The 18127-nt window shown below is 44.1% G+C and overlaps 1 protein-coding gene and 1 pseudogene across 6 annotated transcripts in view; one reads left to right on the forward strand and one right to left on the reverse strand.

Moving 5' to 3' along the window:
• Nucleotides 1–18127, reverse strand: part of LOC140717532 (SLAM family member 9-like) — a 54226-nt gene that overhangs the window by 26300 nt on the left and 9799 nt on the right. For 2 of the 6 annotated variants that reach the window (XM_073031109.1, XM_073031129.1), the window contains exons 2-4: nucleotides 8896–9208; nucleotides 8383–8487; nucleotides 5593–5919 (exon numbers count right to left, since the gene is read on the reverse strand). In XM_073031109.1, the coding sequence (XP_072887210.1) occupies nucleotides 5593–5919; nucleotides 8383–8434 (379 nt within the window). In that variant the 5' untranslated portion in view covers nucleotides 8435–8487; nucleotides 8896–9208. Of the gene's footprint in view, nucleotides 1–5592; nucleotides 5920–8382; nucleotides 8495–8895; nucleotides 9209–10437; nucleotides 10463–10745; nucleotides 10903–18127 lie in introns of those variants that run through there. The other 4 variants (XM_073031123.1, XM_073031115.1, XM_073031137.1 and 1 more) reach the window with 4 other exon arrangements.
• LOC140721253 (kelch repeat and BTB domain-containing protein 4 pseudogene) lies at nucleotides 16809–17983 on the forward strand (annotated as a pseudogene).

The following is an 18127-nucleotide window of genomic DNA, read 5'->3' on the forward strand; positions in this document are numbered from 1 at the left end:
GTTGAGAGGAAAAATAAATCAGCCATGGTAGAATGGCAAAGCAACTGATGGGGGGATGACCTACCTAATTCTGCTCGTATCTCTTATGGTTTTATGATTGAATGGTGAAGCAGACGTGATGGGCTGAATGGCCTAATCCTGCTCCTTCGTTCCATACTCTTATGGTCTTACTATCAGCCGAGACACTGACCGCGTGTAGGATTTCAACTTTCCCAGTATTGGCTGGGATTGCCTTAGTGGAATAGTCTAAGATGGGGTAGAATTTGTAAAAGATTTATGAATGGTTTTTCATAGATTCTATTTGCTTTTCCTGTAAATGCCTGCAAGAAAATAAATCTCAGGGTCGTACAAGGTACGTTGTTAATACTTAGAACTTCACAGAGGTCTTTGAAGCGGTGTGCAGAGAGTTCTGTGGGAGAAGGTCTGGACTTGACTTTTCAAAGGGAACAAGGATGGGGAAGTGGTGGGGCGGATGATATCTTTGGGAACACCGTAGTTCAGTGAATTTATGGGAAAAGATAAAGTTGGTCCTCTCTAGTTAGGGTGAAAAACTTGAGGAAGGGGGATTTCAATTGTGTAAAGACAGGGGCTGAGACGTTTCCAGTCAATGTTTCTGACCAAGACTCTTCATCAATTTCTCTGGATTTCCAGCTTTCACAGAATCTCTTGTGCTTCAAAGCATGACTGCTTTGAAATAGCTGCAATGATTAATCCGTAAAAGTGGTTTTTACAGATTAATCATTGTCAGAACAATATTGTCCACAAGACGCTGAAATGCTCTGCTCTCTGTAAAGCATGACCAGGTGTTTCATCCCCGCTTGGAACAATGGGGCAACTGGGAGAGGTACTTGAAAAACTTTACACTGACACTGCAGCAGTGCCTCAGCCCGATCATCACACAGGGTGCCCGTGTCTTGGCATTTGTTGCAAGAGGATTAGAATATAAAAGCAAGGATGTAATTGCTTTGATGCTGAGGCATTGCAACAATTAAAGTGGAGTTTGTTAGTTTCTGGATTAGTAAGGGCGTCAAAGTTTATGAGGAGAAAGAAGTAGAATGGGGCTGTGAGGGATAAGGAATGAGCTGTGATAGAGTGACAGAGCAGACTCGATGGGCCAAATGGTGTAATTCTGCTCTTATGTCTATGGTCCTATGGCCTTTGAATAAATTCACTTTTAAGGGATTTTTGCACCTACTAATTTTACACTGGGGTCAAACAATTATGTTTCCAGAAAGTTAATAATTTCACTGATTTCATTCTGACTCATTAACACATGATACCATTGAAACTCTAGCACACCAGAGCATCATATGTTATCACAGATCTCAGTAATGTTTTGAAAACTTGTCCCTTGCACCCAGTTGGCTCAGAATACAGAAGCAAGATGACACTGACTCTCCCTTGACTCAGCATCATTGTGTTTGACGTGGGCAATCGCGGCCTTCCAACAATCATGATTGTTTTTGGCAAATCTTTTTTCTACAGAAGTGGTTTGCCATTGCCTTCTTCTGGGCAGTGTCTTTACAGGATGAGTGACCCCAGCCATGATACCCGCTGCTGATACGACCATCCACCACCCGCTCCCATGGCTTCAGGTGACCCTGATCCGGGGTGGGGGGTGCACTAAGCGAGTGCTACACCTTGCCCAAAAGTGACCTGCAGGCTAGCAGAGGGAAGAAGTGGAAACTGCTTATATGAAAGGGGGGGGGGTATAATATGAGAGGGGTGTTTGGAGGAAAGTTAGCAGATGCCAGAGGTAGGAATCTCTTTTTTTTACACAGAATGATAGCTGAGTGGAACGTGCAGCCGGGGTGGCAGTAGAGGCTGATACATTAGGGACAGTGAAAATGACTATTAAATAAACACTTGGATGAATGAAGAATAGAGGTTTATGTCAGGGGGAAAGGGTCAGCTTGATACTAGAGTAGGTTAAAGTTTCAGCAGAACATTTTGAGCCAAAGGACCTGTACAATGTTCTATAAACTGTGCAATACTAACAAAATTAAGTAAGAATTGTGTAGTTCTGCAAAATGAGTCCCTGCAGCAAAAGCGGAAATTGCAACATTGAAAATCCCCCATTGGCTGACAACACATCGGTGGGTAAAAATGTCAATCAACAGAGCAAGTCAAGATATCTTGCATCGGAAACTATATCATCAACTCGGTCTGATTTGAATGCAGGCACTTGAAGACGCCGAACGACATTCAGGACAAAGCATTGCATTTAATCAGCAGCCCAGCTTAACCCTGGACATTCACTGCATCCACCACCAGCGCACACAGACTACAGCATGCACTGTCTAAAAAAAATGCTTTGTCTTTCATCCCAGCTAACCCAGTAACACCTCCCAAAATATATTCAGGCTGTATGTATGGCTCTCATAATTTTATCAACGGAGATCAGCCTCTCATTCGCATTCTCGAGAGCAAACAGTCCATATTTGTCCAACTTCCCCTTATTGGTCATGCCCCCTAACCCAGGCAACATTCTGGTAAACATTTTCTGCACTGGCTCTAACATACCACAACTTCCTGCAATAGATGAACAGAATTACACAAACAAAGTTCTTTACAGTCACACAGTGACTTCCTGACTCTCACATTCATTGCCCTAAACAATGAAGGCAAGCGTGCAGTGGGTCTCCTTTATCACCCTGACTAGTTACGTGGCCACTCTTAGGGATCCGTCATCCCTCAGTACATCACAAGTAAACCTCGTAGGATTTTAAAGGGAGGTACACACAGTAGGCACTTTATTAGAGTCAGGAGTTGAACCCTGGGTTGTCTTTTGCTGCTGTAGGCCTTCTGCTTCAAGGTTCAGTGCATTCTGCATTCAGAGATGCTCTTCTGTAAACCACTGTTGAAACATGTAGATACCTGAGTTACTGTTGTTTCTAGTCAGCGTAAACCAGTCTGGCCATTCTCCCCTGACCTCTCTCAAGAACAAGGTGTTTGCACCCACAGAACTGCTGCTTGCTGGATTTTAGGTTTTTTTCCACCACTCTCTGTAAACTCTAGAGACTTTTGTATGTGAAAATCCCAGGAGATCATCAATTTCTGAGCAACTCTAATTTCCTCATCTGGCACCAGCAATCGTTCCACGGTCAAGGTCTCTGAGATCATATTTCTGCCTCATTCTGATGTTTGCTCTCAACAACTTCTTGGCATGTCTGCATGCTTTTATGCTTTGAGTTGCTGTGAAATGATTGGCTGATTAGATATTTGCATTAACAAGCAGGCATACAGGTGTACCTAATAAAGTGGCAACAGAGTGTATGCTAATAACTTATGAAAACTTAGTCTAGTTTACAAACTTGTACGCCCATTGTGGCAGCCCTCACTTTTCATTAAAACCAGAAGGCAATGCCAACTTGTGGCTCAACCCAAGTCCTAGATTTCCTTCTTCCTATTGCTAAAGAAAATACTGCTAATGTTGGAAATCAGAAATAAAACCAAAAGAGCTGGAAATATCCAGCAGATTAGACAACACCCATGGAGAGAGAAAGAGAGCTAGAATTTCAGCTCCACGAGGGGACAACCTGAAATATTAACACAGGGGTCCCTCCCCATTGAAGCTACTTTTTGTGTAAGGTCTCAGCCCAACGCGTCAATGGTTATTTCCTCTTCTTTCATGCTACCTGACCTGCTGAGTTCCTCCAGCACTTTGCGTGCATTCCTCATGATTTCTAGCATCTGCAGAATCTCTAAGGAGAAGCGCTGTCGACGATTCGGTCTGAGACCCTTCGTCAGGACTAACTGAAAGGAAAGATAGTAAGAGATTTGAAAGTAGGAGGGGGAGGGGAAAATGCGAAATGATAGGAGAAGACCGGAGGGGGTGGGGTGAAGCTGAGAGCCAGAAAGGTGATTGGTAAAGGGGACAGAGCTAGAGAAGGGAAAGGATCATGGACGGGAGGCCTAGGGAGAAAGAAAGGAGGATGGGAGCACCAGAGGGAGATGGAGAACAGGCAGAGTGATGGGCAGAGATGGGCAGAGGAAGAAAACCCCCTCCAGTCTTCTCCTATCATTTCGCATTTTCCCCTCCCCTCCTACTTTCAAATCGCTTACTATCTTTCTTTTCAGTTAGTCCTGATGAAGGGTCTCGGCCCGAAACGTCGACAGTGCTTCTCCCTATAGATGCTCCCTGGCCTGCTGCATTTCACCAACATTTTGTGTGTGTTGCTTGAATTTCCAGCATCTGCAGATTTCCTTGTGTCTGCAGAATCCCTTGTGTTTTGGGTAAATCATGTTTTTTCCCTGTGACATTTGTGACCTGGACTGAGAAGCTGCTGCAATAAGTATTTCATGGCTTCCGTATCCAGAGAGGTTGGACAGAACATCCTTGGTTGACCCCAAACCAACAGAGCCCTCATCAGGGACAAAAGTCACTGCTTTTTGAACACAAGCACACACGATTGACGCTATTCAAAACTTGTTCATTCTAAGCATGGTATGGTGTCTAACAGCTACACGTGTGCGCACATCTAACGCTAGTTAGAAACTGTTTGACCACACCCTCCTGTCCCAATTAAGCAGCATAGTGTCCCAAATCAATGAAGGGAATCTCAGCTGCTTTCTCAGTTAGTTTTTGTTCTTTGTCTCAAAGAAGCAGCTGTCCCAATTACCGATGCCCCAATTAACCAAAATCCACTATATATATTATCATGATGAATAAAATCTATTTGTGAAATTTAAAATAAGTTATAATAACTCACACAACCTGTGTTCTTGGGAAGCAACATGGAGAATTGATTTGGGCCATAAGACATTGAAGCAGAATTAAGCCATTCAGCCCATCAAGTCTGTTCCACCACGCCATCATGGCTGATTTACTTTTCCCTCTCAACCCCATTCTCCCGCCATCTTCCTGCAACCTTTGACAACTATCAACTTATGCTTTAAATATACCCAGTGACGGCCTCCACAGCTATCTATGGCAACGAATTCCACAGACTCACCACCCTTCTAAAGAAATTCCTCCTCATCTCTGTTCTAAAGGGGCATTCTTAAATTCTGAGGCTGTGCCCTCTGGTTCTAGACTCCCCCCCACTAAAGGAAATATCCTCTCCATGTCCACTCTAACTAGGCCTGTCAGTATTCGATAGGTTTCAATGAGATCCCCTTCATTCCTTTAAACTCCAGTGAATACAGGCTCTAATCCATCAGACACTCCTCATACATTAACTCCTCATTCCCTGAATCATTCTCATGAACCTCCTCTGGACCCTCCTCAATGCCAACACATCCTTACTTGGATCAGGGATACAAAACAGTTCTTTCTGTTCTGACAATGTGTGGTTGTGGAAGAACTCTGTGGAAATGGACTAACACATTCAAGTTAACTACCACTGGATGACGTTGGGAATTGGCCACCTCTTCTTTGCCTGGACTCAGTATAGTTTGGAACACGGTGGTGGTGTGGGGGGAGGTTTCATCTGACTGAATTCCCAGAGACAGAGGGGGATCTCCCTTTAGGAAATTCCACAGCTGCTGTTTTTGCAGTAATTATTTGTTTAAACCACTAAAGACATCACCACCAAAACGTGAATGTCTAAAAGCAATGCAATGCTGCTGTAATCAGTTCAGCGAACATACCTATTACTCTCACCCAAACCGCCTGCACCGCGACTCTTTTCAGGTTGATGAAGAGCCGATATAGACCTTCGTCTTCACGTGTTATGTTATGAATGGCAAATGACCCATTAAATGTGGAGAAGGTGATGCGCCCGCTGTAATTTTGAATCAAGGCAGGCTCCTTGTTGCTCTTGTGAAACTTCAGAATCGGCTTCAAATGTTCCTTCGTATCGTTCCTGCTGACCTTCTTCCATTGGAACACCCCGATCTGGCGCCTTTGATCTGCATCCACGCCAGGAAACCAAACGGAGTCTCCAGGGGCTGAGACAAGCTTGATCTCTTCCTCCCCTGTATACAACATTAAGGACAAAAGTTAAACCCAAGTTAAGTGATCCTGCAGATGCTGGAAATTCAGAGCAACACACAAGAGATTAACACTAGATAATGGTTAAATCTGCCACCTCAGGCAAGTGTCTCGTGTTGTTCTGTGCACCAAGGGCAGGTCTTCCTTGCACAAAACACCACCATTCCCCTGCTAATTACACAGTTAATGAACCCATTACTCTACCTCTTGTATCTTCTCTCTTGCACAATTTATATGCACTCTGTGACCACTTCATTAGGTATACCTACTCGTTAATACAAATATCTAATGGGCCAATCATATAGCAGCAGCTCAAGGTATAAAAGCATGCAGACATGGTCAAAAGGGTTCAGTTCTTCAGATCAATCATCAAAATTGAGGAAAAAATGCAAGCTAAGTGGCTTTGGCCATGGAATGATGTTTCGTGACAGATGATGTGATTTGAGTATCTCAGAATCTGTTGTGATTTTCATGTACAATAGTCTTTGGAGTTTACAGAGAATAGTGCGAGAATAGTGTAAACTTTGGAGTTTACAGAGAATAAATTCTGTGGGCTAAAATGCCTTGTTAATGAGTGGCCAGACTGGTTCAAACTGACAGGAAGGCAAAAAAAATTCAAACAACTAACATGTTACAATAGTGGTGTGCAGAAGATCATCATTTAAGTCAGTGATAATAAGCCTGATCCTGAAGAATGTGGAAAGACCTACTGGTCGCCTCGGGTTACACTATTGCCAGAGTGAGTGAGTGGGATATCACATCACATTCCAGGCTGCAGGAGAATGCACTGACTGAAGCTCCGCGCCACCAACCCAAAGGCTCTTTGCGGGGAAAGACGGCAGTCTGAGATCCTGCCGTCACTTGTCACTGCGGGGACAGGGGACATTGTCACAAACATTTGCAAGTCTACTGTTTGCAGAGGAAATAGCAACCACAAAACTACCTTGTGAGTTGTGTAGCTGGGATTGGCTTGACAGTACAATGAATTTGTTGATTTATTTATTTTTGAATTTTCAAAATATTATCTGCAAAAAAATGTCCAATAGCTCTTTTCTCATTTCATCCACCGTAGCTGTGTCAATAGAGGATTCTTATCTATAGGGCGCTTCCCAGAAACGCACTGGGACAGGCGCCAAGTGCTGGTGGAAGATCATTAACTTAGTGTAAGGTGCCCTTTGCTCTGCCTGTGACTTGTTTATCTTCCACCAGGACAAGATATCCGTGAAGGAATACTGCGACTGGCGCTTTCCAAGCTGCAGGATTGCACTGTAGCTGAGTGTGGCCAATGCAAGGCCTCAGTTGTGAAGGACCGCAGTCCAGGATTCTGCACCACTGATCACGGAGGGACTGGCTCTCAGGCAATTCATTATGTGACACTGACACCTCATAAGGAAATGTACTGAACTGATAGTGGAGTGAACTCTTCACAACTGGGCCTGTACTTTCTGGAGTTTAGAAGAATGAGCAGGGGATCTCACTGAAACCTATCAAATACTGAAAGGCCGAGATAGAGTGAATATGGAGAGGATGTTTCCTATAATGGGGGGGGGGGGGGGAGCACTAGGATCATAGGACACAGCCTCAGAATAGTAGGACGTCCCATCCGGACAGCGATGAGGAGGAATTCATTTAGCCAGCGGGTGGTAAACCTGTGCAATTCATTGCCACAGACGTCTGTGCAGGCCAAGTCATTGGGTATATTTAAAGCTCATAACTAGTGAAGGCTTCAAAGGTTACAGGGAGATGGTGGAAGGATAGGCTTGGGAGGGACAATAAATCAGCCATGATTGACTGGCAGAGCAGACCCGATGGGTCGAGAGGCCTGATGCAGCTCCTACATGTTATGGTGCCATGTTCTCAATACCTTTTTTATTTAGACAGTTTGCCTTGTTTTGCACATCAGTTGTTTGTCAGTCTGTGTTTGTTTATGTATGAGTTTTCATAAAACTCCATTTCAGTTCTTTTTTCCTGCAAGTGCCTGCAAGAAAATAAATCTCCTTTCCACACATACATTGTAAATTTAAATTGAATGTAGCAATTGTGCATCATGAAAAAAAGTAAGGATTTGGGATTAAAAAAGGGTGGGGATTTGGAAAATCCCATTGCAGAGCAGCTTACAAAACTCCCTACTGATTACCACGATCGATGCGACTCTCTCTGTAGTGAATATCTACCACATCAAGCACCTTCAGGAGCTTGTATGCTTCAATAAGATCACCCCTTGATAAGATCTAAACTCCAAGCTGTCTCGTCTCTTTTAACAACCCAATCACCCCATGAATTAGCCTCGTGCATCCGTTGGGCTACCTTCAGTCCTGATCTATGCTCTTCTGGGTAATGGGCTGAATGGCCTGGTTCTGAGCTGTCTCTCTCCATGACTGCGGGCCTAACATTCAGCAGGAAGCAACAGTGCCACTGAGGCTCAGACACTCATCACCAGTACTCACACGTGATCTTTGCAAAGACAGCCAACACCAGCAGTAGAATAAGCCTGTTCATTCTGCAAACTGCCGTCAGGTGAGGCACAACCAACTTCGTAGACCTCCTGTGCTCTGGACAGAATGACAAGAGAGAAGATATTAGAGGCAATGGTGGACCAGGCTTCAGCAGCAGAAAAGGGGGAGCTGAGGAAGGGAGGCCTGCAGCGATGGGGAAGGAGATGGTGAAGGATTGTAGGGATTGCGGATGCATGCACTGCTGTGGATGAGGCAGGATGTATCAGAATAAATGAAAAGGACGCGGGTGTGCAGGCTTGTTATTTGGGTAATTATTATTGTCAGATTTGCCAACATACAGTGAAAACCTTTGTTTGCACACCACTAGACAGATCATTCCATACACAAGTACACTGAGGTCGTACAAACAGAAAACAGAATCCAGAATAACAGAAAAAGTACAGTGCAGATAGACAATGAGGTGCAAGGGACACAATAAGGTAAATTGTGAGGGTATGAGTTTACCTTTATTGTACAAGATGTACTTTGAAGAGCTCTATCACAGTGTGATTGAATCTTCCTTTGAGCCTGGTGGGAAACCTTCTCACGCGTATGTATATCCCACGTGATGGTAGTAGGTATAGAGAGAGTGACTGAAATAGACGTGATGATGTCGGCTCATGGTCCAGAGGTTCAGTTGTTGTGCAGACCAAACCATCAGAACGGTGTGGTGAAGAAAAGCGATCCAAGTGACTTTGACCATGGATGGTGGCAGATGGGGTGGTTTGAGTATCTCAGAAACCACCGATCCCCCTGAGATTTTCACGCAGAACAGTCTCTAGAGTAAAAAAAGAATGTTGCAATAAACAAAAACCATCCAATGAGCAGCTGCTCTGTGGGTAAACACAGATTATTAATGAGAGCGGTCGGAGGAGAACAGTCAGAGAGGTACAAGCAGACAGTTATTCAAATAACCACACGTAACGACAGTGCCGTACAGAACACACAACCTGTTGAACCTTGAAGAAGATGTGTTACAGCAGCAGAAGTCTACAGCCTTATACTAAGTGGACACTTCACTAGGTACAGTAGGAGCCTAATAAAGTGGAACAGAGTACCAATAATCCCATCTATTTGCAGTTGTATGCTGATGAATGCTGGCTGGCTAAACTAACCCCATCTGCATGTATATGATCTATACTTCTCCATTCCCTGCCTATTCATGCGCCTGTCCAAGTGTTGCTATCCTATCTGCTTCTGTCACCTCCCCTAGAAGCCCATTCAAGGCACCTACCTAAATTTACAACATAAATGTGTGCACCAGGTAACTTTTTTCTTATACAAAGTGACTTTGACCTTCTGTCCTTCAGACTGGGGCCAGATGAGCACTGCAGCCAGCTCTGTGGGCAGGTGAGGCCTTGGTTTTACGTCTCCTCTGGGGGGCTCCACTGACAGTGCTGCACTCCCTCTGCCCTGGAAAATAACTGTCACATCTCGGTTTGTGCAAACTAGAACCTGTGGTCACTGCAGGATTTTTTACTTTCTGAGAAACTCAAACACCCACACACATGATAAAAACAAATTATATTTGTCAGAAAAAGTGAAAATTATATTGTGGCAGCACACAAATGTTGCCCCATTTATGGAGCCAGCTTAGCATGTCAACAGCTCACTAAGACACACGCACAAAAACACGACACACGCAGACACAGAAATTCCCACATCCACACAGACATGAATACAAACTCACACACAAGAGTACACACCCAGATACACACAAACATGAACACAGATGCATACACAAACATGTGCACACACAAGAGCACACAAAATGCACACACAAAAATGCACCTGCAAAGCCACACACACACACACACACACACACACACACACACACACACACACACACACACACACACACACACACACACACACACACACACACACACACACACACACACACACACACACACACACACACACCTGGCAGCATCTATATAAAATCAAAAACAAAGTCACAAACTCACAGACGCAAACTAAAACAGAGATGTAGACCCACAAACATACACATATGCAAGGTTGAACAGTCTTTCACATTGACACCTAAGCACTGAAGCAAGGTACAATTATGAGACCAGCCCCCTTTTTGGACTTTGCCTGCCTCTGTACAATTCAGCCATTGGTTTACTGTTTCCTTGGTGAACTACAAGGAATTTGTAGCTACACATAAAACTGGATGTGTGCTGTATGTGTATAAGTGTTTGAAGGAGACACCATAAATTCAGAAGCTTATTCTAAAGTGTAACTTCATAAATAGAGTCATAAGTTTTGATAGCCAGGAAGTTCCTCTAAACTTAAACACGTCAACTACTCACCCACTCAATTCTCGACAGAACACTGCAGGAACAATGTTACTACTTTGAAGATGGTGCAGGAGAGAGATCGGCAAGGATCCTACCTGGATTGAGGTTCAGCAATTGTGTATGGTTGCAGCACAACAGGAGATCTTACAACAGAGGAGGTCGAGTAAGTTAGGCAAAGAATGAAAGTAAAACTGTGTTTTGAGAAGTTAGGTGTGGCAAATGCATTTAATGAGTCACTGACCAGGCTCTCCGCAAACCAATTTTCCAGCCTGTGAGACAATGCCTTTACCACAGCTCTTCCTAGATTTAAAATAAGTTCAGTACATTTGATTGCTCAAATGCTCTTTCAAAAGTTGTAAGATGATCAATATTGAGGTCTGAATGGATTCTTCCCTGCTCTCTCCCTCCAGCTCTCATCTTGCTGTAACACTCACTCCGCTACTGGAGAGGAATGAGTCAGGTGGGGATACCCTCAAACAACAAAATGGTGCATCAACCCAAGGGCAAGGGTGCTATGGTTAAAAAAAAGTCTTAACTTGTTTCAATGCATTGAAACAGCAATGGAATGAATAAATGGCATTAAAATTGCAGAGAGTTGACCACAATTTTCTTCATTGTGATGTATGTATACTTTTTATAAATAAGGCTTTCATTTTGATATAAAATAAATAGTCTCTCCACAGATGCCTCCTGATACACTGTGTTTCTCAAACGATTTGCCTATTGCTCCAGAATGTCACGTATCTTGGTACTCACTTATTGTTATCTGCATAATGTGTCTTCTTTTGCAATTTAATTGTTTGCCAGACTTTATGTACAGTTTCTCATAAATTCTATTGCATTCCTTTATTTTCCCATAAATGCCTGCAAGAAAATGAACCTCAGGGTTGTATATAGTGACATATACAGTGATAATAAATGTACATTGACTTTGAGGTAGCAGACTGACTTGAACATGGGCTCACTTAGAGGCATTCAAAGAGACTGAGTAAGCCTCAACCTTCCAGATCCCTTGAATTCTTCCAGAGGGAGTGGTTGAAGCTGGCGATAACATCATCTCCTTGCTGACGCACCTCAAGGATGCATGCTTAGTCCACTGCTCTACTCTCTCTACACCCATGACTGTGGGGCCAGGCACAGCTCAAATGCAATTCATAAATTTGCTGACAGCACAACTGCTAACAGAACTTCAGATAGTGACAGGAAGATGTACAGGAGATAGACGAGCTGGTCGAGTGGTTTTGCAACAACAAACTTGCACTCAATGCCAGTAAGAACAAGGAATTGATTTTGGACTTCAGGAACCGGAAACTGGGAGAACACCGATTTCTCAATGAGGAGTCATTTCATGGATGTTAATGTCAGAGGATCTATCCCAACATATTGACGTAATGAAGAAGGAGGTATGCCTGCAGCTATACTTCATTAGGAGTTTGAGGGGAGTCAATATCTCAAAGACTTTAGCAAATTTCTGCAAGTCAATTTTCTGGAGTCAAGTTAGGAAAAGGGGAAGTACAACGAGATCTAGGTGTTCTTGTACATCAGTCAATGAAATCAAGCATGCAGGTACAGCAGGCAGTGAAGAAAGCGAATGGCATGCTGGCTTTTATAACAAGAGGAATTGAGTATAGGAGTAAAGAGGTCCTTCTGCAGCTGTACAGGGCCCTGGTGAGGCCCTGCCTGGAGTATTGTGTGCAGTTTTGGTCTCCAAATTTGAGGAAGGACATTCTTGCTATTGAGGGAGTGCAGTGTAAGTTCACAAGGCTAGTTCCCGGAATGGTGGGACTGTCATATGTTGAAAGATTGAAGCGACTGGGCTTGTATACACTGGAATTTAGAAGGATGAGAGGGGATCTGATTGAGACATATAAGATTATTAAGGGATTGGACACGCTGGAGGCAGGAAGCATGTTCCCGCTGATGGGTGAGTCCAGAACTAGAGGCCACAGTTTAAGAATAAGGGGTAGGCCATTTAGAACAGAGATGCAGAAAAACTTTTTCACCCAGAGAGTGGTGGATATGTGAAATGCTCTGCCCCAGAAGGCAGTGGAGGCCAAGTCTCTGGATGCATTCAAGGGAGAGTTAGATAGAGCTCTTATAGATAGCGGGGTCAAGGGATATGGGAAGAGGGCAGGAACGGGGTACTGATTGTGGATGATCAGCCATGATCACAGTGAATGGTGGTGCTGGCTAGAAGGGCTGAATGGCCTACTCCTGCACCTACTGTCTATTGTCTATTGTCTATTGACCTGGTACCTCAGAGCTGGGTGTGCCTGCACCCACGTGACACATTCCCACACCCTGGCACTCCTCTATCACCTGTCCCACACCCCTCACACTGTGAGCCATCCTCACCATTCAAGTCAAGTCAAGTCACTTTTTATTGTCATTTCAACCATAACTGCTGGTACAATACTTAGTAAAAATGAGTCAACATTTTTCAGGACCATGGTGCTACATGAAACAACACAAAAACTACACTAGACTACAGACCTACACAGGAGTGCAGAAAATGCAGAAAACAGTGCAGGCAGTACAATAAATAATAGGCAGTACAATAAAGACAATAGGCACAGTAGAGGGCAGTAGGTTGGTGTAGGTCTAGGCTCTGGGTATTGAGGATGTGTTGCCAATAAGGCATTTATTTAACTTTATTGAATTTCCTCTTTCAATAATTTGTTTGTAAGTATTTATAGTTAAAGTTAAAGGTTGATAACTATGTTACAGTTTAACAAAGGTAAAATTCATTGTCTATGATATATCGCGGCATGTGATGATGTCACCCCCGGTTTTGCCGCGTCTTGTGTGCAAGTTCTGGTTCAGAGAAACAGGAAAGTGAGGGCCTGCACATGCAGGACCAACGTGAAAAGCTCCATTTCTACCCACAAAGAAACATCATAGAAGCAACACTGTAAGTTCATATGACAGTTGATATGTTGAAGTAAAAATATTAACACTAATTCTGTTAAAAGAAATGACCGTTGATGAGGTTTATTTTCTTGTGCCATTGTAAGCATTGCTGGACAGACTGTGTTGGAGTCTACCTAAACCTGTTGATGGCTTAAGCAGATTCTGCCTGTATGCTGTACTTTAATGTAGTACTGTTTGTTATAGTTTTATTTTTACAAATATTTATGATGCAAATGTGTCAAGAAGGAAAAAAACACAGTATTTGTTTTGTATTATTTTAACAACAGTTTTCACTATATGATGTTAATGTGGAAGAGTGAACAGTAAACGGTTAATCTTACTGTGACTCTGTCTTCATTGGCTCCGGTTTAACTTGGTGTTTAGTCAGAGTTTTAACACACTGCACGAGAACGCTACAGTGAAAGGGCGTTGTCATTAGATTTTTCGACAAGTGGTATGATGTCTTCGCAATCAAGAATCAAGTCGTTTGCATCCAGCGCCAGGAGCAGTAGCATGTCAGCAAGTGTGGCTGCCCTCGCAAGAGCTAAAGCAGAAGCCGCCAAGGTGCGAGCGTCATACGCTAACCAAGAAGCAAAACTGAAAATGGAAAAGGCTGCCAGAGAAGCGGAAAGTACAACAGGAGACGCACAAGACCAGTTGGAAAAGGGAAGGATAGATGCAGAGTTAGAAGTGCTGATGCTACAACGAGAAGCTGATGCAGCCATGGTGGAAGCAGAAGCATTGGAAAATGCTAGAAATGCATGTTCTAGATGAAACTGTAAAATCTACATCAGAAAGGGCCAAATTGGAACGCACCAGTGAATATGTCCAATCTCAAATGGACCTGCAGATTCGTTTTCCCTCTCCATACTTGCCTGTTGGCATCCCATCTGATGTGAAATCGTAGGGAAGCTTCATTTGCATTGCATCCAGCTGGGGAAGATAACTCACAACTGCAACCTTGCAACAAACTCAAGAATGAAAGGGCTGACAACAAATACTTCCCGACACCAAACTTACCAGATTCGCAAAGAGCAGAGACAAAGGCTGAAGTCAGAACATCAAATCCCATAATGAACGTCCATGTTCAGTCATATGCCCCCCAAGATAATGCTCCAGCTAGGATGCCACCTGCAGCAGAACCCTTGGCACAGCGTTTAGCATGACGAGACCTCGTCAATTCAGGACTGTACCAGTTTGGGGATAAGCCTGAAAATTACAGTGCATCGTACTCCTCATTCACCAGTGAAGCCAGCGAAGTCCAACTCACAGCAACCCAAGAGTCGGACCTTATGACTAAATGGCTGGGAAAGGAATCAAGTGAACAGGTGAAATGCATACGCCCAATGTACGTCAATGACCCCAAGCTAGCCTTACGCAAAGCATGGGAGAGACTTTGGGAGTGCTATGCGGCCCCTGAAATTATTGAAAGGGCTCTATTTCAATGGCTGGACAATTTTCCTAGGGTGTCAGCCAAAGACCATACTAAACTACAAGAACTCAGAGATTTACTCATGGAGATTGAAGGTGCTAAAGAAGATGGCTACTTAACTGACCTGTTGTACCTAGATACTTCACGCGGAATTGGACCAGTTGTGGACAAACTTCCATTTGGGCTGCAGCAGAGGTGGGTGTCTATTGGCACAGAGTACAAGGAAGAGAACGGTGGTAGATTCCCCCCTTTTAAATATTTTAGTAGGTTTGTGTGCAAGGAGGCGAAGAAACGAAACAACCTTAGCTTCATGAATCAAAGTAGCACCACAACTCACACCAAGCCAGTCAAATCCATTTCGAACAATTTTGACATCAATAAACCTGTCTCAGTGCATAAAACCAAAGTGTCCACAACCAACAATGACCCTAGCAAGAATTGTCCATTGTACAACAAACCCCACCCCCTCAAAAAATGCACAATGTTTAGAAACAAACCCTTTGACATAAGAATGGCCCTTCTCAAGGAAAAAGGAATATGTTTTAAGTGCTGTTCCTCTACCTCCCACCTCGCTAGAGATTGTACGTTCCCTATGAAGTGCTCGGAATGCAACAGCACTAATCACGGTGGGGCCATGCATCCCGGCCTGTTACCGCAACCTGACAAGGCTTCTTCACCCTCACAAGAGGACGGCAGGGAGAGTAAGGATCACCCCGATACAACTATTGTCAACTCGAGCTGCACAGAAGTTTGCGGTTCAGGTCAGTCAAGTCGTTCATGCTCAAAGAACTGCCTCACTAAGGTGTACCCTAAGGGAGCCAAAGACAAGGCCATCAAAGCCTATGTAATTCTGGATGACCAGAGCAACCGCTCACTAGTCAGACTAGAGTTCTTCCAGTTGTTCAGCGTAGAGAGTAATCCATTCCCATACTACCTCAGAACTTGCTCTGGCATCGCAGAAACATCTGGCAGGAAAGCAGAAAGCTTCAAGCTCGAGTTGCTGGATGGCAAAATCGTCATCTGTCTCCCTTCGCTCTTGGAGTGCAACGAGATCTTGAATAACTGATCTGAGATTCCGACACCAAGCACAGTGCTACACCAGCCACATCTCCACCACATTGCCAAGCACATCCCAGAACTGGATCCAGAAGCAGAAATACTTATGCTACTCGGAAGAGACGTTCTTGAGGTGCACAAAGTTAGACAGCAGGTCAATGGACCACACGACGCCCCCTTCGCCCAACGACTGGATCTGGGCTGGGTGGTGATAGGAGAGGTGTGCCCTGGCAATGTACACAAACCGACAGTTAACACGTTCAGGACTAATGTGCTAGAGAGTGGCCGCCATTCAATTTTTCAGCCCTCCACAAGCATTATGTGTATCAAAGAAGCACAACAAAGGTCCAAGCATAGTAAAGTAACTGAGAAGATACTGAGACAGTCTTCGCCCAATCTGAGCACGACAATAAACTTGCTCCATCAGTGGAAGACACCATCTTCTTAAAAATAATGGACACCAAGGTCTTCAGAGACGAAGCGAACAATTGGATTACCCCACTACCGTTCAGAGAGCCATGCCAGCGCTTGCCAAACAACAAAGAGCAGGCAGTCATGGAGGCCTACTACCGGTTGACTGTGCTCCAGCGATCAAGGACCTAAATCTAGGTGGAGAAAGGAGGTTGGGTCTCCTTTGGAAGATCACAACTGACACATTCACGTTCTCCATGCCGACCATGAACAAACCATTTACCCACCATGGAGTTCTCTCCACTGTCAACAGTGTTTTCGATCCCCTGGGTCTACTGGCACTGGTTACAATCCAGGGAAGAGCCCTCCTCAGAGGACTTACCTCCGAGCTCTCCAACTGGGATACTCCACTACCAGAAGACAAGCTAAGCAGATGGGAAGCTTGGAGAGATTCACGTCAAGACCTAAGAGAGCTTCATGGCCCACATGGTGTTCCCCACTCTCAGAAACCAGCCAAACCAATAGAAACCTGGATTGGTCATGACAAGGAAGAACGAGCACAATACTTTGAGAACCTGGTATCCAGTTTAAATGAAATTAATGAAATTGCCAATATTTACCTGATTGGAAAAGAAGACACTCGGACACACTCACTGGCAGTGTCTTTGCACTGTGATGATGACGCTATCAGTGTCAGTGGGCAAAATCGATTGCGCCAGCAGATTACTGCCACATGCAAGCGTGGAAGTGACCCGTATGTTGTAGATGGCTCCATCCCACGACGGATGTGGAAGTGCAACATGGAGACAATGGAGTGGGAACAATGCTCATCACTGCCTTCATCGTCTTCAGCACACTCTTGTAACCGTCCCAAGTGAAGATGCCATTTATTCATCGGGTGGGAAAACCCTTCAGAATACACCTTCTAGTGCTGTCATTATTATGTGGTCTGTGATAATGCGTGGGTTGAAGCTAATCAGCTGGAGACTGTAGCATCTTGTGCTGCTGGTGTTCACCATAATGGAACTATCTATCTACTGGGTGAGGAATAGAATGACCTGGACTTCTTTACCAAACCATCTTGTCTCATTTAGTGTTTTGACACGTGTTCCAGGACATGCCAGTTAAAATCATATCACCTCCCCTTTGCAGGCCGTATGCATGCTGCTAATCACAAGGACCTGATTTTAACAGTAGCTGAAGGAGATTCTGTGGTACGTTACAATCCACTGCTAAACAGCTTCACCAGATTGCGCTTCGCCGAAGTTTGGAGTCCTGTGCCCTCCCTGTGGAAGATTGCCAGCTGCACGGCTGTATTTATGTTTTCAGAGATAAATGTAAAAAGAGTGATGTCAAAGCATTAAAACTGAACCCAGCCACAACTGTAGTATCGGTGATAAGTGGAATTGAGATATTGCTGACAAATTGGCAATATTTTTAGGGTGATACTAACCAAGTACAGTAAACAGCAGTGTTTAGGATTTAATTTGTTGAGTGCACAAAGTTATTTTTTTAAAACTTCTGCAGATAACAACAAAATTTCAGTACTACGTTTGTTTTCTAAGACATTAATTGTCCTAAACAA

Source organism: Hemitrygon akajei, chromosome 2, assembly GCF_048418815.1.
Source record: "Hemitrygon akajei chromosome 2, sHemAka1.3, whole genome shotgun sequence".
Lineage (NCBI taxonomy): Eukaryota > Metazoa > Chordata > Chondrichthyes > Myliobatiformes > Dasyatidae > Hemitrygon > Hemitrygon akajei.